The sequence below is a fragment of the Lampris incognitus genome, chromosome 2, assembly GCF_029633865.1.
Source record: "Lampris incognitus isolate fLamInc1 chromosome 2, fLamInc1.hap2, whole genome shotgun sequence".
NCBI lineage: Eukaryota > Metazoa > Chordata > Actinopteri > Lampriformes > Lampridae > Lampris > Lampris incognitus.
The window spans coordinates 32,258,575-32,280,700 of NC_079212.1; the positions used below are offsets into that span (position 1 = coordinate 32,258,575).

General features: G+C 43.2%; 1 protein-coding gene across 1 annotated transcript in view; it reads right to left on the reverse strand.

Moving 5' to 3' along the window:
• Window positions 1-22,126, reverse strand: part of si:dkey-11f4.7 (piezo-type mechanosensitive ion channel component 2) — a 70,960-nt gene that overhangs the window by 40,728 nt on the left and 8,106 nt on the right. Inside the window, exons 3-16 of the mRNA XM_056299401.1 lie at window positions 20,636-20,737; window positions 19,777-19,822; window positions 18,193-18,352; window positions 15,280-15,490; window positions 14,557-14,770; window positions 11,877-12,069; window positions 11,359-11,457; window positions 7,745-7,786; window positions 6,556-6,688; window positions 5,268-5,422; window positions 3,644-3,910; window positions 1,576-1,684; window positions 1,026-1,147; window positions 257-316 (exon numbers count right to left, since the gene is read on the reverse strand). Coding sequence (XP_056155376.1) covers window positions 257-316; window positions 1,026-1,147; window positions 1,576-1,684; window positions 3,644-3,910; window positions 5,268-5,422; window positions 6,556-6,688; window positions 7,745-7,786; window positions 11,359-11,457; window positions 11,877-12,069; window positions 14,557-14,770; window positions 15,280-15,490; window positions 18,193-18,352; window positions 19,777-19,822; window positions 20,636-20,737 — 1,913 coding nt within the window. The remainder of the gene's footprint in view (window positions 1-256; window positions 317-1,025; window positions 1,148-1,575; window positions 1,685-3,643; window positions 3,911-5,267; window positions 5,423-6,555; window positions 6,689-7,744; window positions 7,787-11,358; window positions 11,458-11,876; window positions 12,070-14,556; window positions 14,771-15,279; window positions 15,491-18,192; window positions 18,353-19,776; window positions 19,823-20,635; window positions 20,738-22,126) is intronic.

Here is a 22,126-nt window from a genome sequence, read left to right on the forward strand (position 1 = left end):
GGGTGCCCCAGTTTTCCCCACCATCAAAAAGACATGCATGTTAGGGTTAAAACTCCTGTCTGTGCCCCTGCCCAAGGCATGGCAAGATGAACAGGAGCTGGTCCCCGGGTGCTGCACGGCGACTGCCCACTGCTCCTAGCTACACAGCTATGATGGGTTAAATGCAGAGAAAGAACTGCTCCACAAGGATTAGTAAAGTAGTGGGGAAAAAAACTAGTCAGCATATCTGTGTGTATTTAATGCAAAAGCAACTAACCTGGTAAAGGACAACACATAAGAGGAAGAGGACAATGTAGAGGATCTTGTAGACCATCACCTGGACAATTGAAAAGTTAGCCACTGTTAGCTAAACACTTTCATTGAATATGACGGACAATAAACTTTCCTATACATATTTTTTTCAATTGTCCAAACCCTTCATTACTCCTGAAGGATTTCCCAGAAAAGAAATCTCAAGTGCTATAACGGTTCAGTGAACAGGTAAAAAATGAGACTCATCCCATGCTGTGTACAAAATCATCATTTCATATTAAAATAGTTACATATAATTTTTCCCCCTTTTTCTCCCCAATTGCACTTTGCCAATTACCCCCACTCTTCCAAGCTGTCCCGGTCACTGCTCCACCCCCTGCCAATCCGTGCAGGGCTGCAGACTACCCCATGCTTCTTCCAATAAATGTGGAGTCGCTAGCCGCTTCTTTTCACCTGACAGTGAAGAGTTTCACCAGAATTGCTATTCCCTGCAGTTCCCCCTCCCCCCTGAACAGGTGCCTCGACCAACCAGAGGAGGCACTAGTGCAGCGACCAGGACACACACCCACAGCCAGCTTCCCACCAGCAGACATGGCCAATTGTGTCTGTAGGGACGTCCGACCAAGCCGGAGGCAACACGGGGATTTGAACCGGGATCCCCGTGTTGGTAGGCAACGGAATAGACCGCTATGCTACTCGGACGCCCCAATATTATATATAAAATGTTGTATGCATATATTATGAGATTAACAATCATTTTAATTTGAATGCACCTTGCCAGAGAAGCTGACCACAAAGAACATGGAACAGCAGAAGAAGATCCAGTATTTCACCAGCACTCCTTTCACTGCAGAGCATAACACGGCCACCAGAGGTGATGTCTCACCTTCCTCCGCTGAAGAAAAGGAAGAAGAGGGCAAACAAGAAACGATGAAGAGGAGATAATTGTGGTGGTGGTGGTTGACGAATGACAGAACATAAGCAGAGGGGGTGGGATGAGAGAGGGAGTGGAAGAAAGAGGACAAAATGTGAATCTCAAGGGAGGGAGAAGGCAGGAAGAGAATGGAAAAGGCCACAAAATGTTTCACCACCTAAAATATCTTAATTCACTGAAAATGACAACTTGAGGTATACCTTCACTGACCTGATACAAAGAAAAACAGTCATGTAACCCTTGCTTAAAACTAACTTGGGTATCCAGGGTTAAAGGTCACCATATTGCCATAAGAATTAACCTCAATTGTTTGGAAGCACAGATTTAATTTTTTTAACTCCATGGAAACAATGGGAGAAAAACAAAACATTAAAAAACAGGCTGATTACGTGGTACGACTTTGACTTCCTCCAACGAGTCCTTCTTCAAACTTTGCTCCTCTTGTCTCTCCTTCAACTGCTGACGGAACATCAACCAGAAACTGAGGGTATAAAGGACCTGTAACACAAACGGTACACCCTAAATACAGTGTCTACTCTATGTCCACGTCTGGACTGTTTCTCTATTTTATAGTACTTAAGAATTAGGTTCTATTTTTTTTCCACTTTCTCTTCCAGTTGTACTTGGCCAATTACCCAACTCTTCTGAGCAATGCCGGTCACTGCTCCACCCCCTCTGCTGTTCCAGGAAGGGCTGCAGACTACCACATGCCTCCTCCGATACATGTGGAGTCACCAGCCGCTTCTTTTCACCTGACAGTGAGGAGTTTTGCCAGGGGGACGTAGCATGTGGGAGGATCACGCTATTCCCCCCAGTCCCCTCTCCCCCCTCCCCCCTGAACAGGTGCCCCGGCTGACCAGAGGAGGCGCTAGTGCAGCAACAAGGACACATACCCACATCCGGCTTCCCACACGCAGACACTTCCAATTGTGTCTGTAGGGATGCCTGACCAAGCCGGAGGTAACACGAGGATTCAAACCGGCGATCCCTGTGTTGGTAGGCAATGGAACCACCACACCACCCGGACACCCCCTCGGAATTAGATTCGTTTTGACACAGATGGAAAACCTGCAGTAGGCCTACAGTTGTGCTATCGCTCAGACTGTAGTAAACTTTGTCCTCATTTGGATAGACATGGATTGGTGGGAAGGAGCTGGCATGTAAGATTTTTTGGAACTTTTAATACACATAACTAACAGGACAATCCACTTTTTAGGTTTTAAAAACAAATATGAAATAGGAAATGACTAGTGCACATTTTCAAAGCAATAGTCTCAACACTAACTGATTTCTTCACATTTGTGAATTATATGGAATCTATAAGTAAAAATTGCAGACAAAATGTTTTTTAAGCAATTATTTGTATTTGTGGATTAAATTTTCACAATTCAATATTTGCTTTTAGGTGGCATGGTGGCACAGTGGTTAGCACAGTCGCCTCGCAGCAAGACAGTCCTGGGTTCAAACCCTGGGGTAGTCCAACCTTGGGGGTCGTCCCGGGTTGTCTTCTGTGTGGAGTTTGCATGTTCTCCCCGTGTCTGCGTGGGTTTTCTCTGGGTGCTCCAGTTTCCTCCCACAGTCCAAAGATATGTAGATCAGGTGAATCGGCCTTACTGAATTGTCCCTAGGTGTGTGTGTGCATGTGTGTGTGTGTGTGTGTGTGTGTGTGTGTGTGTGTGTGTGTGTGTCAGCCCTGTGATAGACTGGCGGCCTGTCCAGGGTGTCTCCCCACCTACTTCCCAATGACTGCTGGGATAGGCTCCAGCACCCTGCAACCCCAACTGGGATAAGCAGCTTGGATAATGGATGGATGGATTTGTTTTCAATTTTGTCGGTTATCAAATGACAAAACAAAAATTATGTGAAACATTTAAAGGCTTGTTCTGTGGGTTACATTAATTAAATATAGCCTGTATAACTTTTTAATAATCATAAAACATTATCAGTCATTGTTATGATACATTAAATTCACCAAAATCACTGCAGTAGATTGTCTCTCCCCAGCTTCCCACAAGTCTACCCAGACTTTTTTACTTTCTATTGGCCCAACACAATAGACCCCGTGTGTCGCCTACGTCACACAGGTTTTGATGTCTCTGATGTCTCCATATTAGATATGCACCACGGTGAGGGTTGATCGTAATGTGTTTTTTCTTCCGGACATAAGAAAAAGTCTAGATTTTCTTCCTCAAAATGGCCATGTGATGCGACTAATTTTTTTGTTGAATTTATCATGAGGAGAGTCATTTCTACCACCCTAGATCCATACCAACATCTTTTCAGCTCAAAAAGTGTTTAAAAAAACAACAACTAAACCCCCCCAAAAATCATTCACAAAATGCTGTAGGCTCTGTGTGTGTGTGTGAGTGTGTGTGTGTGCATCCCTCTCCCTATCTCTTTCTCTGTCTCTCATCTTTCTCTATCCATTTTTATCCAACCCCCAGTCCTTCTCCTCACCTTAGCACCCAGGTGAACGCAGGGTGCAGGGTGGTAGCTGTTCAAGTCAAAGTCCACAATCACGGCTGGGGGCAGGCCGCGGTATAGCTCTGCCCGACTCAGGCGCAACCCACTCAGGAATCCCAGCACCACCAGAACAGTGCCATATGCGGCCAGGAAAGGCGCCGACATCATAGCGTACCGGCGCCTGTCTCTCATCATCCAGATGATGCAGGACCACACCAGCAGGGCAAAGGTAAGCCAGCTGTTGTATGTGATGCTCCACACCTGCAGGAGGAGGGGTCATATTAAAGGAAGGCGCTGCAGACACAAGATGATCACAAGTATAGAATGCTGGGAAAAAAACCATTCAGATTCAAAAGATCAAAAGAAGGCCAAAGAGGGCACAATGGGCACAAGGACGAAGGGTCGGGGAGGAGAATGTCAATCAGTCTATGAAGAACTCGTCATGCGTAGAAAGTGTGAAGGCATGAGGGTCCGCGGTGGTAGCGGTCTAAGCATCGGCTTTGTGTCGATGCAGTTGCCCACTGGGGACTGGGGTTTGCGCCCCGGTCTCGTCAGATCCGACTATGGCCAGACTCGATGAAGCAGCAATAATTGGCAACGCTGTCTTCGGGAGGGGGGTGGAGTCGGCTTGTGTTCGTCACATGAAGCAGTGGTTCGGCCTGGATTCACCTTGTCACAGAAGTGGTGAGGCGTCTCCTTCGAGACTGCCGGCCGGAGAGATGCAGTTGGCGAACGCATGCAGTACGAGGGTGGGTGTTTGAGCTAAAATAGGGATCGATTGGCCACTAAATTGGGAGAAAAAAGGGAAAAATCAGAAATAAATTTATAAAGAAAGTGTGAAGGCATGTTATATGGTGGGGACTGACAAAGATGGATTTCAGATATCTTGGTGAAAGAGAGATCCTATTCTGATTATCGTCTCATTACAAATATAATAAGAGACCATCCCAAGAGGAACTGCTGGTAAACTGTCAATAATTCTGCTGCATAAACCATTAAGATGTTTTTCACATTTGAATGAAAATATAGCTCTGTCCCCCAGTCAGTTTGGATTTTGAAAAAATGTCATACTGAACAGACTGCAGAGGCTGGTAAGAAAACCAAAAAATATTCCAACGTAATCCTTTTTTTGGGGGGGGGGGGGGTCAGGAAGTGTGTGGCAGTGGTGAGGGGACATGCTGTTAAAAAGCGGGATTTCACAATGGCTACATCGGTACATTCATGTTTACATTTTTTTCATTTAGCAAACATTTTTATCCAAAGATGCTTACAAGACAGTCAGCAAATGGCAGATGTAGTCATGAGTCCACTTACGGGTGTCTTAGGGCACCAATAATTAACTAATTAATATATATTAACCATTATCATAATCAAGATGGCATGTCATGTTAAATGCAATTCGTATAAGTAGGCAACAAGTAAATCACCAAAATTACAAATTTGTTGGACAATAATGCCACAAATCAGTATAACAGTGATGCTTAGACCATTATACATTGATGGTTTAATGCAGGACTGGATTTTAGGCAGGAAGTCTGCCGCCCTGGCTGAAAACAGGAGTTCATTCCACCATTTTGGGGCCATATGAGAGGAAAAATGCGTCATACATGTAGTTTACCATCATCATGATGAGGGCGCTGATGTAGCTGTGTTTTTGTACCAAGCATCCAAGGACTACCAGACCGCTAGGGTGTGAAGAAGAGGGCATGTTCTCTGCCCCGCTCTGAAGAGCTCCCTCACTCCTCTCTCCTATGTCAACCTCACCTTCCATCTCTAGCAAGAAAAAATGAGAGTGAGAAAATGAAAGAAAGTGGTGAGGAGCTTTGATGACAGGTTAATCAGAGCTAGACTGCTAAGAGCGGATGATATGGTGGATAGTTTGTCTTCCACTTATTGACCCATTGACTTGCCCTTGTCCTTGGCCTTTACTGTTCAGGTGTATCAAGATGCATAGTATTCCAGGTTTAGATGCAAATAAGTCTGGTTTTGCTCACATTGCTGTAGAATATTAAAAACCCAGAAAGTCAAGTCCTAAAACGGGCATTTTGATCAGAATTTTATATAGTCTGGCTGTACTCCAACCATAATGGGTTAATGTAAAAAAAAAGATGGAGAAGGAGATTTTGGAAAAAGTAAGGCTGGCAGGAGATTTAAATAAATCCAACCAAAGGAGAAAGATAACAGTCTAGCATGGACACAAGTAACAGTAATTTTATTGAATTTTATCCCTCACATCAGACCTCAAATGTCATGTCAACATAACTAGAACATTGTGGGTTTGATTTCAGCACAGGACCTGTGCTATATACCATGTTTCCTGTCTGTCTCCCCACTTAACCATCAAATAAAGGCTAAAACTGCCAAACATATCTTAACAATAACAGGGACAACTGTAGCTACTGATGGTTCTATAAGTCAAGTCAAGTCATTTTTATTTGTATAGCCCAATATCACAAATTATAAATTTGCCTCAAAGGGCTTTACAACAACACAACATCCTGCCCTTAGACCCTCACATCGGATAAGGAACAACTCCCTAAAAAAACAAAACCTTTAACAGGGAGACAAAATAGGACGAAACCTCAGGGCCAGCAACAGAGGAGAGATCTCTCGCCCAAGACAGACAACATGCAGTGGATTTTGTGTTTACACAATTAAACAGATTGTAAATACAGAGTGACACCTTGTTGTAGTCAAAGCACAACTTAAAATGTCTCCAAGGCTTATTCTCCCTCCTATCTGACTCCCCTTTACAGATAGGAGCATTTAACATCCCTGTAGTTGTTTCGTGTATACATATTTATTAGACAAATACATAGAAACAGCACACCAAATCAACCAGACTTGTTAATTTAACACGGGAAAGGTGCTGCACTTTTTGAGGTTGTGAAAATGTGAAAGATTACCTTGTAATGGGGAACCTTTGTCCCCATACTGTGGTAGAGAGTAACAGTTTGTGTACCCCGCTCCCCCTAACAAAGATCCAAACTCATTCCCAGGGATATCATGCCAGGAACTGCCCATCACCAACACCCTTGACTGAGGAGGGGTTCAACACAAGATTAGATCAGAGACGTTTAGATCATACAAAGCGGACTAAATCACCATGATTTTTCAGACAACATGTGTTAGGCTACTGACAACAATTGGTGCATTTAAAGACGCAATCGTCTGTCTGATGCTTCCAGCGTGTCTCTGTTGCTTCACACTGTACATAGTAGCCCAATTTATGATGTTCTCAGTCACAAAAAATTGGGTGTTAATGCGAAAACAGTCTGCGTGCAACAATTAACAAGCTATTTCTAAAGTCAAGTGCCTTGAAGTTCAGGGATTTAGTAGAATTTGACACAGCACAAATAATGTTCAAAGCAAGAAACAATCTACTACCGAGTAATCTATAAAAAATGTTCTCAGATAGGGAAGGGGAATATAATTTGAGGGGAAAATTAAACTTCAAGAAATTATGTGTTTGTACAACTTTGAAGAGCATGGGCATTTCAATCTGTGGGGTAAAATTGTGGAACAGTCTGAGCATGGAACTCAAACAAAGTACAAACAAAGGACTGGTCAAGAGATAAAGGGATGATGAAGAGTTGTGTTAACTGTCTAAGTTTTATTTATCTCTAAACATTTCTTATTACATTTTTTTTCCATTTTTCTTTCTATGACACCGAGTGGCTAATTGGGTTGCATGTAGCACTGAGATCTGTTTATTCTTGGTGCATGACATTAGAATATGTTTTTCTTTTTCTTTTTTGTTCTTTCTCTCATGTGTTTTTGATGTGGTTTTTTCTCTTATTGTTCACAGTAGTTGAATTTGTATTGCGCGGCACAACTTGCATTGAATTTGAACTATACAGTACAGTGGGAATTGAGTTTGAAAAGAGTAGGTGAGAAGGGGTAGGAAAAAATAAGTGTTTACTTCCTCCTACTTCTTTTCAAACGTAACAAACATATGGAGATTTGTTCACTGAGTTTGATGTGTGGATTTGTTGATCACTTCAGATTATTGGCAATGGCTTATCTGTATGTTATATCCTGCTTGTTTACATGTTGAAAGTAAATCATCACTCATTCATTCATTAAACGACTCACCTCATCCGGCAAGCAGGTTTCATAATCAATACTGGTCAGGACCTTCAAAGTGGATGAGAGAGACGGTATTATATACACAGATAAATGTCGAGGAAGTGCAAAGTAAACCTCAAGCTCCTACTTGTGTCTCTTTGAAATATGGTACAGGATGTTCAAATGGTGACTCATGTAGATTAGCACTTACAGCTGGGTTAGCATTTGCGCTCTCCTAACCTTACAGCATTAAAACTGCAAACCTGCATTGAATTGTTTATTAGTTACATTACAAGTAACTCGTGTAGCTGTCACTTACCTGTATCAACTTAACATGGAGGGCAACAGTCAAATAAGCTGCTACCTTACTTTTCTGTTACCCTTATCGCATGTTCCTCTGCTATAACTTATTTCATAATAGTAATGATAATAATAAAAATAATAACAATAACTTTCTTTATATAGCACTTTTCTAAAACAATGTTACAAAGTGCTTTACAAAGAAGTAAAACCAGACAAGGCAAAAATAAGAGTAAGACCAAATAAGTAAGAGTTAAAATTGAAAAAAGAAACTGAATAAATAAAAACAAATATCAAACATTTGTAAAAGCTTTCACAAAAAGAAAAGTTTTAAGACGAGATTTAAAAGAAGCTAGAGACTTTGTTTGTCTTAGTTCAACAGGAAGAAAGTCCCATAGTGCGGGGGGCTCCCTGATCACCCTTTGTGACAAACCAAGACCTGGGCATAACCAGTAGGGCTCCATCTGCAGAGCTTTATGGTCGAGAGGGTGTATGTAAATGTATGTAGGAGATAGACAGTTTAAGGCGTTAAAAGTGAGCAATAAAATGTTTAAATCAATACAAAATATAACAGGGAGCCAGTGTAGTGAGGCAAGCACAGGAGTGATATGGTCATGCCTCTTTGGCCCGGTAATGAGCCGAGCAGCAGCGTTTTGTACCAGCTGCAGACGGTGGAGGAAACCCTTGCTGATACCCAAGTAAAGTGCATCGCAAGAGTCAAGCCGAGAATAGATAACAGCATAAATCACTTTTTGCAGATCAGCAATTGATAAAAATGACCTAATTTTACCTGTATCAACTTAACTGTATCAACTTGGAGATTGCCTTGAGCTGGGGAAAGCATGACTGAACAACATGTTTGATTTGATAATCAAAAACAAGGTTAGCATCGAATAGTACCCCAAGATTCCTAGAGGCCTGCTTAAGACTACCTGACAGAGCACCAAGATTAGTGCCAAAAGGGCTGATGAAATTTGGGGGACCGAACAGAATGACCTCAGACTTATCAACATTAAATTTAAGAAAATTTTTGGATATCCAGGATTTAATGTCAGAGAGGCAAGTTATGAGATTTGCTAGGGCGCTAGGATCTGTACGTTTTAGTGGCACATATAATTGAGTGTCATCAGCATAAAAATGGTAAAACACATCGTGATTTTGAATGACCTGGCCAAGCATGTACACTACCGTTCAAAAGTTTGGGATCACCCAAACAATTTTGTGTTTTCCATGAAAAGTCACACTTATTCACCACCATATGTTGTGAAATGAATAGAAAATAGAGTCAAGACATTGACAAGGTTAGAAATAATGATTTGTATTTGAAATAAGATTTTTTTTACATCAAACTTTGCTTTCGTCAAAGAATCCTCCATTTGCAGCAATTACAGCATTGCAGACCTTTGGCATTCTAGCTGTTAATTTGTTGAGGTAATCTGGAGAAATTGCACCCCACGCTTCCAGAAGCAGCTCCCACAAGTTGGATTGGTTGGATGGGCACTTCTTTGAGCAGATTGAGTTTCTGGAGCATCACATTTGTGGGGTCAATTAAACGCTCAAAATGGCCAGAAAAAGAGAACTTTCATCTGAAACTCGACAGTCTATTCTTGTTCTTAGAAATGAAGGCTATTCCATGCGAGAAATTGCTAAGAAATTGAAGATTTCCTACACCGGTGTGTACTACTCCCTTCAGAGGACAGCACAAACAGGCTCTAACCAGAGTAGAAAAAGAAGTGGGAGGCCGCGTTGCACAACTGAGCAAGAAGATAAGTACACTAGAGTCTCTAGTTTGAGAAACAGACGCCTCACAGGTCCCCAACTGGCATCTTCATTAAATAGTACCTGCAAAACACCAGTGTCAACATCTACAGTGAAGAGGCGGCTGCGGGATTCTGGGCTTCAGGGCAGAGTGGCAAAGAAAAAGCCATATCTGAGACTGACCAATAAAAGAAAAAGATTAAGATGGGCAAAAGAACACAGACATTGGACAGAAGAAGACTGGAAAAAAGTGTTGTGGACGGATGAATCCAAGTTTGAGGTGTTTGGATCACAAAGAAGAACGTTTGTGAGACGCAGAACAAATGAAAAGATGCTGGAAGAATGCCTGACGCCATCTGTTAAGCATGGTGGAGGTAATGTGATGGTCTGGGGTTGCTTTGGTGCTGGTAAGGTGGGAGATTTGTACAGGGTAAAAGGGATTCTGAATAAGGAAGGCTATCACTCCATTTTGCAACGCCATGCCATACCCAGTGGACAGCGCTTGATTGGAGCCAATTTCATCCTACAAATGGACAATGACCCTAAACACACCTCCAAATTGTGCAAGAACTATTTAGAGCAGAAGCAGGCAGCTGGTATTCTATCGGTAATGGAGTGGCCAGCGCAGTCACCAGATCTGAACCCCATTGAGCTGTTGTGGGAGCAGCTTGACCGTATGGTACGCAAGAAGTGCCCATCCAACCAATCCAACTTGTGGGAGCTGCTTCTGGAAGCGTGGGGTGCAATTTCTCCAGATTACCTCAACAAATTAACAGCTAGAATGCCAAAGGTCTGCAATGCTGTAATTGCTGCAAATGGAGGATTCTTTGACGAAAGCAAAGTTTGATGTAAAAAAAATCTTATTTCAAATACAAATCATTATTTCTAACCTTGTCAATGTCTTGACTCTATTTTCTATTCATTTCACAACATATGGTGGTGAATAAGTGTGACTTTTCATGGAAAACACAAAATTGTTTGGGTGATCCCAAACTTTTGAACGGTAGTGTACATAGAAAACAGAAGGGTGCCAAGAACTGAGCCTTGAGGGACACCACAACTCAACTGAGCCATCAGGGGAGTAAGTCACCCAGAACAACAGAAAAAGTTTGTTGGTGAGGTAAGAGCATAATAAACTAAGAGTCGAGCCCTTGATGCCAACCCAAGTCTCTAAGTGATGTAAAAGGATGCTGTGATCGACTGTGTCAAAGGCAGCAGCACTTAAGTCTAAAAGAACTAAATTCGAGCAGTCACTTCTGTCTGCAGTCAGCAGTAGGTCATTAGTGACCTTAACTAGAACTGTCTTGGTACTATGAAGTGCTCTAAAACCAGACTGAAACCTGTTAAAAACACTATTAGTGTTCGTAAAAAAATCATAGAAGAACCCATAATAGTATGGTAGAAGAACCCATAATAGTATAACAAGAACAGAATAGAAGTAGAATAGAAAAAGGTGTACTTCATATTACAAGCAGCCAATTGCTTGAAGTGGAAGAGTCAGAGCGGAGAACAATGCCATGGTAACTTTAATGAACCCCAACAGCAGTGATGTAGGAGAGTACCAATCTCTTAATCTTAATTACCTCCTGTTTCTCTCCAGAGACAGAGAGAATCCGGGAGAAGCTGGGAGGAAACTCTGGGAAATCCAGTGGACTCTCACTCTCTTCAAGATCAATAACATCCTAAAAAAACAACAAACAAGTTCCATGAAATCATATTAAAATTGATATTAGCTAAATACAACCTGAAGGACAAGCAATAAATTCAAAGCACTCTATGAGATACACGTACCCACATGCACATGCATCGAACTATACAGTATTTTTTGGAAGAGTATTGGTAGTGGTAATTAACATAATAAAAATGTTAGCAGTGATGGAAATAGTGAAAGTTTAAGTAGCACTGGTAGTGTCAGCTGTATTAGCAGTAGTGAAAGTGGTACATGTAGTGAGAGGTACTGGTAGTAGTACCAGCATCAGTAGCTGTAGTAGGATAGTAGTTAAGCACTACAAGAGACCAGCCCATGTATATGTGCAAGCACACACACACACACACACACACACACACACACACACACACACACACACACACACACACACACACACACACACACAGGCAAATTCACCTCCTCCTCTGTCACATGGACCCATTCGTGCAGCAGGACCACCAGTGTGTAGTACAGCAGTAGCAGAACCAAAGGGTTGATGAAGTCGGGCCAGCTAACATCAGAGTTCAGACCAATACTGTACGGGTCTGAACTGTTGGTTCTGATAACTCCTGTCATACCAAACAACCTGGGAGAGGAGGAGAGAGAGGCAGGGAGAGAGAGGAGCAAAGATTGACTGACTGACTGACTGACAGTAGCCCGGGGGGTAGAAAATCAGACTTACATCAGGGCATTCTGGTGGCTCACCCAGATAAGCATACCACATAGACTCAGGCCTAACAAGCAACAAACCAAATAGCTCTGTCCTTGCTTCATATACAACCCAGGACCATCCCCCTCTCTTAGCCCTCTTTTTTGCTGTTCTCTCCTTACCCTATTTCTTTATAAAAAACAGAAGATGCCCAAACAAAAGTTAAAAAAAAGAAAAAGAGGATCACTTGTCTGAATCTGCCAAGTATTGTTGACGTATTGCCTGAACAAGACAGTGGAGCTGCTCGGTGGCCCAGTGGAGGGTTGTGGTCTGTTGCCTCTCTTGGTAGCTATGAAGGAGTGTAACTGTCTTAAAGTTGAAGCAGCTGTAGAAACAGCATGTACAGTATACCCAGTCAGCTTTTTAGGCATAGATAAAGATTAAAAGAAAAAAAGACAAAGGGGCATAGAATAACAATGATACAGTGCTGTTTAGTTTGTTACAATGGGCCCCTGAGTGCAGATGCCTAACCCCCCCCAACACACACACACAGGTACTCAATTAAAGCCATTAGCACAGTAACAAAATACACCTCTCTCAATATGAAATCAGTTAAAGCCTCATATTAATGATGACAAAGCCTTAAAAAACAGTGACGTGAGCTTTTATTGAATAGGAATGACTCAGTCCTCCAACTCTGCAGTGAGAACTGAAAGGTTCATAATAATGACTTCACACAGAGACTTTGGCTCAGGGCCCCCCTGACCCTTTTGGCCCCTGGGTCTATGTGCGGTAGACCTGTTCGGTTATTCATCCATTCACATGAGCAGAAAGCGAGTGAGTGTGACATGTTCAGTTATACCTAGAGAGGTGAAAAGCCAAAACTGAGTCGCCAGTATATCCTTTTTCCTGGCACAGAAACTCAACTTACATCACCATAAGGACTAAAGGTGTGCTTAATTTATCGTATTTTGCTGTGGATGTGTCTACTTTTAAACATACTTCAGTGCGGCACAAGATAATAAATAAGTCAAGTCACAGAAAGGTGAATCAGTTCATCTGGACACAACCATGGACGGATTAATGCACGGGCCGACGGGGCCCAGGCCCCAGGGCCCCGCCCTTCTGGGGGCCCCCAAGATAAGCGAAATTACGTCCTCTGAAATCCGCCCAATGATTACCCCTTCTATAAATAATCATTACAAGAGGTAATGTCGATTACCAGGGTTTATATAAGACATGATTTCACTATAATTCTCAATCATGGTGGCAAAATATTGTAATGTGCATGGATAAGTAGACACGCTGGCCGCTGGCTGGCAGATCTGACCCTTTAGGCGAGCGGTTAGCGATGTCTCCTGCGGTGCGGGCGATATGGGTTCGCTTCCCGGCCGCGGCAGTTCCTGTGGTTGCGTTGTCCCCCGAATTCGCTACAATATATTTTTCCAATTGTATGCCAAAAATATTCCTGTATTATTTCAAATATGGATTCATTAGCACCAATGTACAATTAAATGTTATAGGCTACACATACAAACAAAAACAAAAATCATTAGGGTGATTCAAGGGTGATGCAGGACCCCTCTGCTTCGCGTCGGGGTCCTGCATCACCCTGTCAGGGTTTATTTCGTAATAATAACCGGCTCACTGTACATTATCCCTTACATATTCAATGCATTCTGGGAGGTAACGTTAACGTGACGTTTGCGCGCCTTAGCAGTTAGTGCTGGTGATGGGTGAAATAATAATAACAACAACAATAATAATAATAATAATAATAATAATAATGTAACGTTTTGTAGGTCCTTTAATAATATCACATGCGTTGCGTTGTTTCCGGTGATTACTGTAAATCACATGACTAATCAAAACTGCTTGGTGAAATTGCATTCAGACTCTCTGGTGTTGTTATAGGGGGGCCTCGTGAATTATTGTGCCCCGGGCCCCAGATTGGTTTAATCCGTCCCTGGACACAACGTTTAGTGGGAGAAACGATTCATCACTCATCCAAGTGACTTCATCAGTCTCAGCTGACTGAAGGTATCCCCAACCTCATAAACTGCACACTTGCATAATGACTGAAACCAACGATTGGTTTTATATGCAAATTGCTTGACCATTAACTAGTTACAATGGCCATGTGTACTATTCATAGAGGGTTGCGGAATAGTTTGGGAATAGTTGCAATCACAGCATTGTAAGATGGTGACAGATGTACTCTTGCCCCCCCCCCCCCCCAGTTCAGGGATGGTTGTTCTCTCTTCACACAGATGGCCTCTTTGACTCCCCGTTCAAACCAGCGTTTCTGTGATTTCCTTAGCTGGATTATTGAGCATGCATAAAGATAAGTCAAACGCCTCAGGCCTTTTAAGATTTTAAGACCACTTTTTATAGGTTGGATAAGGCATGTTATAGCCCTCATACCTGGCGTAGATATCTTGTGGGGGCACTACACGTTGGAAAAGGGGCAGCTGGTAGAGGTACAAGGCCAGTAGGTGCCCTGCACTGAAGATTGCCATCATGACACATAGGGTACTGAAGAGGAGCAGGGTGATGGAGCGATTGAAGACCCACCACCACACCAGACCCAGAAACACAGCAAAGTACACACCTGATGTCAAGGAGGGTAGCATGATGCCTGGACAGGAAAACACATTCATGTATAAAGCAAGCGTGAATGCATACAGACAAATGCAGGCACTTCCACATAGACGCATGTGCGCATGCTCGTGCGCATGCTCGCACGCACACGCACACGCACACACACACACACACACACACACACACACACACACACACTTAAGACAAAATAAGAGGGAAGTGATATTTAACTAAGTTAGAGAAATTGTATTTTAACAGTTATGTATTGAAGCATTCAACATATTGTGCAAGTATACTCTTACTGTACAAATACACACATATGAGCATACATAGAAAAAATGAGTTTTCAAAACGTTCATATTTCCACCCTGCTTGGCCTGCTTCTTTTCATCATATGTTCTTTTACAAAGTTTTATAAAAGCTTGTCTAATCCTTTGAAAATTATTTTATCAAACAGCATTTTAAGATGGTAACACATTAATGAAATGTGTTGTATATACAACTATTATTGACAATAATTGGTCAATAATAGCCACTGTGCTCTACCTGCCAGCCCCAGCAGCACTGTTACCACCACTTTCCCCGCGGTGTTCATGATGGTGGACAACAGAAGACGCAGTCCGGCCACAAACACAATGAGCTTCTGAACAAACTTGGGGGGACCCGTTTTGACCGCATCGGTGCTCTCATCCAAGCTGGATGAGCCATCTGTGATGTCACTTCCTCCCTCCGACTCCGTGTCAGAGGTTTCAGGTTCCTGTCAGGTCAACAGAGAGCTAACAGTCACATGCCCCACAAAGTGCAATGTAATAGGTAGAACTGGGAATTGGCAGGTACCTCCTGATTTGATGTTACAACGGTACTTTAGTAGCAATACGATACAAATCGTGACTTTTTTAAGATTATAAATATTGCAGTTTGATATTACAACTTATTGACCTTGCCAACACATATGGCTCAATACTCCACAAGCTGATCGAAACTACCCTGAACCGACACCATGTACCTATTAAGATCAAGGACCTCATCCTTAACTACTACAGGAACTTCAGGCTCAGAATCATTTCTGGGAACACAACATCTGACTGGCACCGGCTTGAGAAGGGGATCATAACTGGGAGTACTAGCTCAGCTACACTCTTTACTCTTGCCATGAATATGGTGGTCAAGGTAGCTGAAATTGAGTGCAGAGGCCCTCTGTCCAAGTCTGGCGTTTGGCAGCCCCCCATCAAAGCCTTTATGGACGACCTCACTGTCACCACATCATCAGTGCCTGGTGGTAGGTGGATCCTGCAGGGCCCGGAGAAGCTCATCTCCTTGGCAAGCATGAGTTTTAAACCAACCAAATCCAGAGCCATGGTGTTGAAGAGGGGAAAAGTGGTGGACCAGTTTCGCTTCTTTCTAGATGGCATTGCAATCCCATCCATTACCGAGAAATCAGTCAAGAGTCAAGGCAAGGTCTTTGACTGTAGCCTTAGAGATACAGCAGCAATCCAAGCAACCATCAAGGAGCTTGAGAATTGGCTCACCACAGTAGACAAGTCTGGCCTACCTTGCAGGTTAAAGGCTTGGATTTATCAACATGGCATCTTTCCCCGAGTCCTCTGGCCTATGCTTGTTTACGAGGTAACTCTGTCAACAGTGGTGACCTTTGAGAGGAAGATCAGTGGCTACTTCCAGAGATGGCTCGGTCTGCTGCGCAGCCTTAGTGGTGCAGCACTGTATGGGAGGAGCAACAAACTCCAGCTCCCTATCAGCAGCCTCGACAAGGAGTTCAGGGTTTCTTGCACGAGAGAGGCACTGCTTTACTGGGACTCCAAGGACTCTAGAGTGGCATCAGCAGGAATTATGGTGTGGACAGGCAGGAAGTGGAGAGCCCAGGAAGGCCTAGCGATAGCAGAATCTCAGCTGAGACACAGGGCTTTGGTGGGAACATTGGCAACTGGACAGGCAAGGCTGGGAGCCATCCCACAACCTCGCTATGATAAGGCCCATGGCAAGGACAAACGCCATCTAGTCCTGGAGGAGGTGTGGGCAGGTGTTGAGGAGAAAAGGACCAGCAGAATGGTGGGCATATGGCAGCAGGGAGCATGGACAAGGTGGGAGGGTGTACTGGAGAGGAAGATATCCTGGGCAGATATCTGGCAGGCAGAACTGCAGCAGATCAAGTTCAGGGTACAAGCTGTGTATGATGTTCTACCTAGCCCAGCAAATCTCCATCTCTGGGGCAAGATTGATTCTCCATCATGTCCTCTGTGCCCTGGAAAAGGTTCACTTGAGCACATCCTCAGCAGCTACCCATCAGCCCTGGGGGAGGGCCGTTACTGCTGACGACATGACCAGGTGCTGAAGACAGTTGCAGAGGCCATCTCCAAAGCTGTGGCCAACAACAAGCAAGCCTGCAGACAGAAGAACATTGCCTTTGTCAGGGCTGGTGAGCCGCCTCAGTCATAGCCCAGATCAGCAGCCGGTTTCCTCACCTCTGCGTCAGACTGGGAGCTGCAAGTCGACTTGGGGGGGCAGCTCAGATTGCCAGACCACATTATGACAACTTCGTTGAGGACAGACATAGTGCTATCAACAGCCTCTTCAAAACAGGTGCTCCTTATAGAGCTGACGATTCCCTGGGAGGACCGGATGGAAGAGTCAAATGAGTGGAAGCGGTCCAAGTACTAGGAGCTGGTGGATCAGTGCCAGAGGAGAGGCTGGAAGGCGCGTTGTGAGTCCACTGAAGTGGGGTGTAGAGGCTTTGCTGGCTGCTCACTGTGCAAGGTCTACACTCTACCTGGCATCACTGGGGCTGTTAAAAGGAAAGCCATCAAGTCTTCCATGGAGGCTGCAGAGAGGGCCTCCAGATGGCTTTGGATCAGGAGTGATCTGTGGGCCAATGCTGCTGGGATACATGTCAGGGCCTTATCAATCCTGGCTGGGTCACCTGAGTGAGGGTGTATGATGTTGAAAGACCCAAAACACCTGAGGACCTCAGGAAACATCACTGATGATGTGTCCCAGTGCATCCTAGGATGTATTTTCGAATCACTGAAGACTCCATCCTCTTATCTACAGAATAATAGGAAAGATGCAGTAATCCAAAGAAAATGTACAACCTACCCACAGCAACCAATAAAATGAGTGGCTACAAAACTATTCATGATTCAGATATTCAAGGATTAGCTATTGTGTTAAATATGACGATGATAGAAAAAAAACCCCAAAAAGAACATTTGTTTGCATGTGAATCTTCAGAATCATAATTTAAAAATAGGATTGGGCTTGGCAAGTTTCACAGCCCACATGACAAAGATGCCTCCACAAAACTTGTTGTACAAACTGAAAAAAAGACCACAGGTGTCAGTGTGTCAAATGAGGGTTGATGTTAGCATTCTGGGGGTGCTATGTTTTGATCAGACACCAGTGTGTTTTGTATGATGTCTGCTCTATAGGTGCGTATGTCTTTACCTCGGGGTCAGAAGGGACGATGCCGTTGTCATGGAGGCTGATTTGGGGTGCAGGATGCAGCAACTTGTTGCACAGCCTCAGTACAAAGAGGGAGGAGACGAAGAGGCCCACATCTGGCGCCAGCAGACGCACAACATTCCTCATGTCCACAACACTGAATCTGGCGACACACATGTAGTATATGCACATATGTACACTTGCATATACACATTTTTATACAGTCAGGTACACAATACATACACACATAGACCATACACACATATACATTTATAAACAGAAACACACACATATGTGCATACACATATATGCATGCACACACACACCATCATCATCATCGGCGGTCACTTGGGGTCGAGTATGATTGTCCCCTTCTAGGTCCTTGCAGGTCTTCAGGTGGGCATAGAGGCCGATCCTGGAACCTCATATTTTGAGGCAATGTGGGCACGGGTGGGAAGTAATGGTTAAGGATGTGGTTTGGGCCTTTCTGGTAACTTGTTTTCAGCAGCACAGTGGAGGTCATGGTTGTAGTGCCCAGCACCCTCATGGACAGCCAGTCTCCAGGCCTCTCTGTTTTTTGCTGCTTGTTCCCAGGTGTTAAGGTCAATGCCAAACCTTTTGATGTGGGCCTTGATGTTATCTATATATAACTTCTTTTGTTCTCCTGGGGCATGGCGTCCTGTCACGAGCCGAGAGTAAAAGACTTGTTTCGGGAGGTGAGAGTCAGACATGCAGAGGACATTGTCAGTCCATCTCAGCTGATGTTGTGCGATGGTGGCAGTTATAGTAGGCATGTTGGCCTCCTCGAGGATGCTGAAGTTGGTGCGTTTATCCTCCCAGCTGATGTTAAGGATATTCCTGAGGCATCGCTGTTGGTATGCCTTGAGTGCCTTCAGGTGTCTGCTATATGTGGTTCAGGTTTCTGACCCATACAGGAGGATGGGCAGCATTACTGCTTTGTACACCAGAATTATTGTTCTGGCCTGAAGGTCACGGTTTTCAAAAACCCTTTTACTCAATCTTGAGAAGGCCCAGCTGGCACAACTGAGATGATGGTGTATTTCAATATCAATGTTGGCTTTGGAGGAGAGAAGACTGCCAAGATATGGAAACTGTTCCATGTTTTTGAGTCTGGAGTTGTCTACAGAGATGGATGGGGGAAGAGCAGACATATTTGTTGGATGGGGGTTGGTAGAGGATATGGATCTTTTTTATGTTAATGGCCAGGCCAAACTGCTTGTATGCCTTTGCAAAGGCGTCCAGTATGTTCTGTAGTTCCTCTTCTATGAGGGACATTAAGGCGTGGTCATTGGTGTACTGCAACTCAATGATGGATGTGGTGGTGGTTTTACCTTTAGCCCTGAATCTGTTAATATTCAGAAGATTCCCACCAATCCTGTATATGATTTTGACTCCCTGAGGCAGATTGGGACCCGTGAGGTAGAGGATGGTGGCAATGAAGACAGAGAACAGGGTTCACTCACACACACACACACACACACACACACACACACACACACACACACACACACACACACACACACACACACACACGGAGTGCAGGGAGTGTGACGTGTTCACCCATACCTTATGATGCCCAAATGGTAAAGGAAATCCTCCCAGTGGCCACTGACTGTTGAAAAAAATACATCGATAGATTAATCAACTGAATCACAACTATTTTCATTTTGTCTCTTGACTTTCTGAGTGTTGACAATATGCCAATAATAATGCCACCACACTCATTTTACATCCATTTAGTTCGTTCAGGACCCACAGCAACCAGAAATTCCAGCATTTCCCTTTTGAGACGTTAAGACACAAGCCACTTTTCATTACAAATATTAACACTACAATCATGAAGATTTACAATGCAAACGAGAGTCCATTTGGAGTCTTTCTATTGCTCTGTTATTTACAGTAAGACAATATCAATCCTCACATATCCAAGTCCCAATGTTTCTGTCAGGAAGGATTATCTTGGCAAATTTATTGTGGCTGATAGCATTTCACATCTTCAAAATGGTAGGCAGATAAGTGACAAGTCTGAAGGAAGTAAATCTGTTGTGGCTATAGAAACAGTGTGTGTGTGTGTATATTTAAATATATATATAGTTTTTTTTCCCGGAAACCATCAATGGTGTTGGTAAGAATGCTCAACAAACAAGGAGCGGGGAATATTAAGATACACACACACACACACACACACACACACACACACACACACACACACACACACACACACACACATCGGGGTAGTTGCTGACACAACAGCACTGATGACTCCATTTTGTTTCTAATGGATCTCCAGTATTTAGAGTGGACAAACTCGAATGCATTTACCATTATCACTGTCAGCGCCTGAAAGGTAAACAAAAACACAGATCTTCAGGATTTGTAGCTTTAACTTCCTTCCCATGAGAAGTGCCCTAAGTCTTGTTCTCACCATGCTGAGGGATGTAGGCAAAGGGGATCTGCATGAAACATTGCAGGGTCAGGAACGTTATGCTGGTGTAGCTGAGCAGAAGAAGGAACTGACCAGATTTGCCTGAAGAGAACCACAAAAAATTCAGACAAACTGGGAAGAAAAGATGGCAAACATTGGACAAGGACTACTCTACAGAGGTCTGACTGGTCATCTGTTAGATTCAGCATTACAATCTGATTTATTTGGTTAGTAGGTTATCACAAAACATCGATCCGATACAGCAGTTTGCTCACTTGGATACTTGCAAAATTATAAAGGTAATATAACTGAACATATATATTTTAAGTCTGCAAGCCTCAGATGTAGGGAAATAGTCTTGACTGAAGCTTTTTTCTGATGGATAGACGAAATTACACTTGCTCTAAATTTGCCTAAATTTGTCAAAATAAAAGTCCTAATGGGAGAACGTCAGTACACCATAACAAACTGACATTTAAGCTAACCAAAAATATTACCAAATAACATTATGGCTCTTACACAGTGAACACGTCAAGACTTCTGGTGTCAGAATAAAAGTGTAAATAATAATGTGAGAAAAACATAACAGTGTAAGCATCTATACTATGTACAGATAGAAATAAACATAGACACAGATGTTTATACACAAAAACACAGAAATGAGCACACACTTATGCAGAGACAACAACACACACACACACACACACACACACACACACACACACACACACACACACACACAAAGCATGTACAATTAATGCACACTTTTTTACTTTATAGAGATATTGTATGCTACAATATATTCAGACTGTCTCTCCCAGACATCTCAGGGCAGTGACTAAACATATATCAAAGCTTTTACTTTGTGTGCTCATTAGGTTAGAAAACGTAGGAATTACAGGTCTAGTCTCATAGTAGTCTTATAGACCAGTCTTATAGTCAAAGCATAAAACTCCTTATACAAGGATTTAGCATTCCATTCAAATTTACAAGTTCATCTGTGTTTTCTCTGGTTCTCCGATGACAAGAGTACTGCTACATTTCAGTTTTCCCGGGATCCAAGCTAAGGCAAAATTTACTTAGTTTTAGGGACACACACATGTAAAAAATGTGAGCTACCAAAATATACAATCCGTTTTGTACAGTTCACACTAAAGAAGAAGAAGAAAGAACAAAGCAAGCCACTTTATTTTTGTTATTGTAGGTTACAATGAAATCTGTTCTCTACATTTAACCCATCCTGTTATATAGGAGCAAGGTGCAGCTACAGCACCCAGGGCCCAATTCCAGTTCTTCTTTCCATTGCCTTGCTCAGGCGCACAGACAGGAGTATTAACCCTAACATGCATGTCTTTTGGATGGTGGGAGGAAACCGGAGCACCCGGAGGAAACCCACACAGACATAGGGAGAACATGCAAACTCCACACAGAAAGGACCTGGGATGACATGGGGTTTGAACCCAGGACCTTCTTGCTGTGAGGCAACAGTGC